Consider the following 7,326-nt stretch of genomic DNA (forward strand, 5'->3'; position numbering starts at 1 on the left):
CATTTGGCAGAAACTATTGAATTTTCATACCAGAATTTCAATGTTTTCACTATACTTGCACTTACACCACTCAGCAGTAGAGCATTCATTGCTTGCATGTGGTTGACGCTGCCGAACGCTTTTGAAATATCTATAGTACACATATAGAGAGGCAACTTTTTTTTCTCTGAGTCCATGAGTACATTAGCAAGAAGGCAATGAGCCTCTGGACAACTGAGACCTTTCTGGGATCCAAGTTGATTATCCCCGAAATCTCCTGTATCCAGCTCGGAGAAGATCACACACTCAAAAACTTTGCTCAGGATGCAAGAGACTGTTAAGGGTCTTTAAGATTTACAGTCATTGGGATCTTTTCCTATTTTTGCGATAGAAGTGATGACTCCTTTCAGGAAACTTTTTGGTACAAAAACCCTGGAGATGCACATCTGGAAGATAAGCTGAAGGTGGGAATAGAAACTTTCAGGTAAGTGCTTAAGATGTTTTGTTGTGAGACCGTCGCCATCTGTCCCATTTTTTCCTTTGGAAAGTGCCTTTTTGACCGCGATTTTGATCTTTTCCAGGGATATGGGAACAACACAGCGCTGTCCCGAGAAGCGCGCAAGCCAGCTGGTGACTTCGTTTTCATACTGGTTGGTTATGGCAAGATTCTCGTCTCCGTATACCGAAGTATAGTAAGAGTGCCAGTCATGCAGTGTCAGGGAAGTATTAAGTGCACGGTCGTCCGGTCTAATTACACTTCGCCTTTTTTTTTTTTGCTTAATTCTCTTTTATTATGCTCATGATATTAACACACACAATTCGAACAGTTTCCTGGTTCAAGACGAAATGACTGCAAATACATTTGTATAAATCACTTATTCTGCCCTTTCTGGGGAATTTCTCTAACCAAAATAAAAATAACACCTGGAAATTCCAAAGATCTAAAAAAAGGAAATATTAAAGTAATAGAATTAAATGTACAGAGATTCTATTTTAGCCAATCCAATTTATGTACAGGGATAAACATAGTCTAAAATTGACTCACTTGTAAAAAAAAAAACCAGGTAGATTGACCGCAGATAAGTTAAGTGTAGGAAAAATGACATGTTGACATAAATAAACATAAGTAAAATTTACAAGATTTAGGTAAAAAAAGAAGAAGAGATGAATTTGTTTTTAGTCACTATCATCATCTTGCCCCTGGGTCAAAGGTCTTCGGAGTCCTGCATCTGGACCAAACAGTTCATCTTCATCGCTGTCGCCAAACAGTTCATCTTCATAGAAGTATCTCGGATATGTATGACAGTCAACCGGACAGACGGCATCTCCCAGTGAGATCGGACGGCATATCTGGCAATATATCCCAGTAGACTGGTCTAGACTTGTTACTATTTTGTCATAAAAGGTGACTCTTTCAGTCCTCAGGGGAGCCCGGCTGCAAGCACCACACTTGAAGCATTTCTTGTGATATGTCTGGCCCAACACATTGATGACAAGTTCATCCCTGATGTGCTTCTCACAAGAGGCACACTTATCGAAAAGAAATTGATTCAGATAATCTGTTGGGCAGAAGTACTTCCCATTCTTTGAATAGAATTTCCTGTGGCTTAATGATGATTTACAAATTGAACATCTCAAGAATTCCAAGCAACTTTGGTGGGAAAAATTCCCTCTGATCGCCAAAATATCCCCAAAGTTCTTTTTGGAACAAATATCGCAGACATCACACTGATTTGCACTACCTTGTCCCATGTTATCCGTTGAGTTTTGCACAAAGCATTCTTGTTGTGTTCGGTAATAAGGTTTTGTATATCTGCAGACTTTTTCACTACATTTATAGTGGAATCTAAATTCTTGAGGTATAGATTCCGATCCACATCCAGGGATAACATCGATGTGTCGAAAATTCGGTGCATTATGAATACTTTCGTTGTTGAATCTGAACTCCATTCTTACTGGCATGTAGAATAGTTCCTGTAATAGCTTCTGGATTTCACGGTCACTGCAGCATTGTTCAATAAAGCCATTAGGTTTATTTCTAGCATGCATGAATTTCCTAATTTGCAAATCATCCGATTGTAACGCCAACTCATATTCATTTGGTGATAAAACCATTTTTCGTCATGATAAAATGTTATTAACAAAACAAATTTGAGTTTTTATTTCAAAGATAGCCTGAAACCCCTCAAAATGACATCACAGCAAAATTGAAATTATTTTTGTGGAGTTTTTAGCTCTTTTTAATAATTTGTATAAATTTGTTTTCCAAATAACATTTTTCTATTGAGTCTAAAAAAACATTCACAAATCAGCTACAAATAGCAATTTTATCTCACTAGCCAGTTTTCCTTTAGAAACATGCTGATATAGTTTTGGTGACTAATGCGCTGTTTTGAAGATGCAAAACAGATTTGCCCCAGAAGCAGTTACTTAATTATGAAACAGCATAAAAAAGACATCAAGTGATATATTGACAATCATTGTAGCTAAATTATGTTGTAAACTGCAAATTAACCATATTTTCTTGTAACATATTTCAGGCAATATAGCATTAGCAATAAATAAAACTTCAATTTCAGCTCAGTGCATGGGCGCCCATAAGGGGGGGGAGGGCAGGGGGTGCCCCCCTGGCTGAATGATGTATTTGTTCATATATTTGTTCTGAGATTTCTATTATATAGCATTAAAAGTGCCAATTAGACAAGGTTTGTCCCCCCCTTGAATTCAGCTTATGGGCACCCATGGCTTAGTGGATTCTTACTATCTTGAGAAGTAAAAGAGTTATGCAAATATAACTTGCAAAAGTGAATCCATGACCAAAAATATAACATTTACAGGCATTGCCAAGCTACTATTTCTACCTTTTTCTTTATTTTTTGGGATTAAAAGATTCTATGCATGACAGGTGTTTTACTTAGCTTGGTAAATTTACAGGTTTCAACATAATTTAGCTATGATGAAAGTGAATAAATCACTCAGTGCTTTTATTATGGTTTTTCCTAATTCAATACATGCTTCTGGTGTAGAATATTTAATACAAACTTTGGGGATATTTTTCTGTCTGATTTTTGCAGCTTAGCCCAAAGGCCTGCTGATTTTTTTTTATTGCATGATGAGTCACCTAATGAAGAAAATTACTTATAGAGTAATTATAAATCATCAAATGTTTGTTTATAATCTGTGTCTTTATCAAGGCATTAGGGGGCAAGTGTACATGATATTGGCTGTTATGATTAACATATTGTAAAAACATTGAATGTAATGTTTCTTTTTATTGTTTTAGTTTTGCACTAGTCAATAGTATAGGCCAAATAGTAACTACACATGGCTACTATTTTAATTGATAAAGTTGAAGTTTAACTGTATGTTGTTTTTTGCTGACTGGTTAATGTAACTGTCTTTACCTCTCTGAATAAAACACAATAGTAAAAATATTCGTGTTTTATTTTATTGTTAAAATTTCTAGTTATTGAAATTATTTCTAAATATTTCTATTTTTTTATCTTTCATTCTGCTAATTAATCTTTTTTTAATCAGCTTCAAGGATATAGAAATAAAAAAAAAACAGTTGAAAATAAGGTCTTTTAAATAGTACAAAATAAAAGTCACCAATATGATTACTCTAGATCAATGTTTTTCTCTCCTTATACACTGATCAGTATCATGGTTCTCTGACACTGTAGTATTTTAGTGTTTTTGATGTGGAGAAAATCCACACTCTCTTGCAGCTTTTAATTTTCCTTGCCATACCCCTTTTCTCAGGGGTGTCAATTTGGGGGGGGGGGCGTTTTCCATCCTATACTTTGAAAAATACCTTCTTAATTCTATTTCATTGCTATTTTCTATTTAATCATGGTTAACTTGTTGTTTTTGCCACCCCTTTTGTCACCCTCCCCTACATTTTTGGGAATTGGTTTCACTTCCTTTTCTTATTGTTTTGGTTGATGTTAAGTAAATAAGATATGCTTCAAAATATAGATGTTTTTACCAGAGATTATAGCAATGTTTTTACCAAATATTATAGTCTTTAGATTATAGCAATATAAAACTATATTGATTTCAATGTAAGGTCTTAAAAAGTATGCATGTATTCTGACAGAAAAATTCATATTATAATTATAAAATAATTTTTGAAAATTTATTTCAGTCCAACAATGGGAGATTCTAACATGTCATTGGAGATTTTTGCTACTATCTTTGGTACCTCTTCATCTGTTGACAGTGATTCTTCAGAGGAAGAAGACTTGCAGTTTCTACAGTTTTCTTGGGAACTTGAAAATGTTTTCAGATATATTGAACCTGAATGCCATCCAGTACACATTGGGTACATGCAAACAGTGGCTACATATTCAGACAGGGAGTTCTGGGGCCACTTTCATGTAACCAGATCAACATTTCAAATTCTTATGAGCTTTTGTTGGTAATTATAATTTACTGAGAATTAGTAGCTATTTTGTTATTCATTTATTTCAGTTGTAGTTATTTCTTTCAATTTCACCAGAGAACAGAGTTAAAAATAAAGATTTGTGACTCTCCCAAAGTTTTCTGTTTTTGTTGAAAATTAAAACCTTAGGTCAACTGCTAATTACATACACCATTAATTAATTTAGTTTCCTTCTCATGAAAACGTTATTTTAGTCTGGATTAAACTCTTTATAGGGGATTCAGCTGAAATTTTTTAAGAAAGAGGTACCCAAGTTTAGTGCAATATATAACCTTTCCATGGTGTTGAATGTCATTACTTCCAAACCTTTAAAGATATTAAATTAGATGAAGGTCTCCTCAATGGTCTGTCAAGAATGTCTGAAATATATAAGGCCAATACTGGTCCATTCAATTAATTTTTTGGTTGACTACTTATTAAGACATACTGCTCCTTGTTTTTGCTAAGTTTCTGATTAGATGCTTTACATTTGTCATTCAAAACTAGCTTTTAGAACCTTTTAAGTCTAAACTAAATTTGTTTACATCATATTTTTTTTAATGAAATGAATTTGAAAACAAAGTGAGAAATTTCTGTGAAGTAAGTATAAAACTGTATATGAAGAAACAGTTCACATTTTGCCTATGGCTTGGATGCTCCCATAGTAGCTGGTTGAACTATATTCAATTTTTTTAAAATTTGAAAACAATAAATTATAAGACACGACTGTATAAGGGGGAAATAGCAAAATTTTATTGAATTAAATTTATTTAACAAACTTCAGCAACATTCAAATAGGGTTTAGTTTACAATTATATGTCTACTAAAGCAATTGCTAAGAAGAAAAGTTTCAATCTTTCCATTTAGGTGAAATATTGAAGCTACAAAAATAGCTTTCCAAATAAACTATGATTCACATAAGGCCCTACAAGAAAATATTTGTTGTATATAACAAAATAGATAACATATATACCAATCCCCTCGGAAAAAAACAGCATTGGAAATTTTGTTCTTGGACTTTTTTTCTAACGGTTTTATTCTTTTCAGTTCTGCAGATGATAAAGTGTACCATGGGGGACAAAAGCCCCTTAATCTGAATGAGTCCCTTCTCATTACCCTGACTTATTTGGCAAATCAGGGAGAAATCCGCATTATTGCTGAAAAGTTTGGTCGGTCTCAATTTGCTGTCTGGACAGCAGTTGATTCAATTTGTGAAAGTATATTTGAAAACTACAAACAAGTAATAAAGTGGCCAGAAGTTGATTCTCTCTCAAATATTGCATCTAAATTTAAAGAACGAGCTGGCTTCCCTGGAGTGATTGGATGTATTGATGGATGCCATATACCAATTAATGCTCCAGTTAAGTGTCAAAAGGACTACTTAAATTACAAGTAATTTCATTCCATAATATTATTAGCAGTAGTGCTTCCAGATAGACATTTTTCCTACATTTGTGCGGGTTTTCCAGGAAGCAACCATGATAGTTATGTATTTCAAAGATCTAATTGGTATAGGCAGACCATATTAGATCCTCAAACTAGATTTTCTCCCTCGGGAGATTATCACATTTTAGGTGACAATGCTTTTCCTATTCAACCGTTGTTACTAGTGCCTTTTAAAAAAAATGAACATAATCTCCACAGAACCAAAAAAAAAGTATAATAAAAAACTTTCTCAAACGAGAATTATAGTTGAACATGCTTTTTGGGACATTGTGAACCGATTCCGACGTTGCTCAAATATTTATGCTTCTGTAACAAAGGCAGTGAAGATTGTTACAGCGTCTTGTTTAATTCACAATATGTCAATAGAAAATGGGGATTTTATTTGTGATAGAGATCCTACACTTGAAATTCACACCAGGGTGAATAGGACTCTACACCACCCCTCCAGAAGTTCATCACAGAATGGTTTTGAAAAGAGAAACCTAATTTCATCTCAATTGTAGTTACATGTGAATTATTTTTTAATTTATCTTTTTTTTTAGTTATAGTTAAATCAGTTTGTGCTTTATTTACAGTGTAATAAATTTGCATAAGATATTGAAAGGATAGACACTGGTTTTGAGCAGCAATAGTCTCTTATTCAGTATCCCACATATTTTTCATTTCTATGTACATATTCAACTATTATTTTTACACATTGCTGATCTTAGACCACAGTATTAAAAAAAACACAATATTTTGTCTTTAGAATGGAAATTGAAATAAAAAGTTAACCATAATTTTGTAGCCAACTCATAAGTAAAACAGTCATAGTGTTAGGTTTAAACGCTAAATCATGATATTTTGACCATATTTGAGAAGAAAATAAAATTTAGTATGTACAATCTTCAAGGGTAAAGCTTGTAAAGATAAAGATGAGTTTATTAAAGCGAAATGAAATATATAGATTGATAAAGTGAAACCAAATGTATGTTTTTTGGTCTTTCATTTCTCTTTGTATGCTTCTAAGAATTTTATTTTTATTTCCAAGTTTCCTTGGTGTCTGCTTTCCAAATGTCTTTCTCTTCTTTTTTCTTTGTTGTGGGGACAGCTAGGCCTTTGGACCTAAGAAAAAACGAAACCTTCTAGATTATAAACAGTAAAAGACAAATAAAAAAAAGAAACTAGATATCCCTTTAACCTTGGTACAGATCCGAGGGAAATTATTTTTTTCCAGCAAAAAAAGATGCCCTTTTTACAGATGGAAATGCCTTTTCTCTTACTCCAAAGGGGGTTAGAAAGTTCCATGCCACCCTGTACCATTTCCCTGGAAGTGTTAAATCGTAAACTAATTTGACAATTGCAATTAGAAATGCAAGTATTTTGTGTCTGGATTAATGCATTCATTTAATTCTTTGTGTACTCCCCAAATTATTTGCTTCGTGGGATTTTTAGAAAAAAGAGTGAAATTTGTGATTAACTGCTGATATTTTTGAACA

General features: G+C 33.3%; 2 protein-coding genes across 2 annotated transcripts; one reads left to right on the top strand and one right to left on the bottom strand.

The window, feature by feature from the left end:
- Positions 1-459: 459 nt before the first annotated feature.
- On the bottom strand, positions 460-2,552 carry LOC148946474 (uncharacterized). Its single transcript, XM_089098059.1, has one exon. The coding sequence runs from the start codon at positions 2,092-2,094 to the stop codon at positions 1,156-1,158; it is 939 nt and encodes a 312-aa protein (XP_088954185.1). The 5' UTR covers positions 2,095-2,552; the 3' UTR covers positions 460-1,155.
- Positions 2,553-2,634: 82 nt separating this feature from the next.
- On the top strand, positions 2,635-7,291 carry LOC148946475 (uncharacterized). Its single transcript, XM_089098060.1, has 2 exons — positions 2,635-4,399; positions 5,450-7,291. The coding sequence occupies exons 1-2, from the start codon at positions 4,134-4,136 to the stop codon at positions 5,796-5,798; spliced, it is 615 nt and encodes a 204-aa protein (XP_088954186.1). The 5' UTR covers positions 2,635-4,133; the 3' UTR covers positions 5,799-7,291.
- The last annotated feature ends 35 nt before the right edge of the window (positions 7,292-7,326 follow it).

The sequence above is a fragment of the Artemia sp. Qi Xiang Cuo genome, chromosome 12 (genome assembly GCF_049724085.1).
Source record: "Artemia sp. Qi Xiang Cuo chromosome 12, ASM4972408v1, whole genome shotgun sequence".
NCBI lineage: Eukaryota > Metazoa > Arthropoda > Branchiopoda > Anostraca > Artemiidae > Artemia > Artemia sp. Qi Xiang Cuo.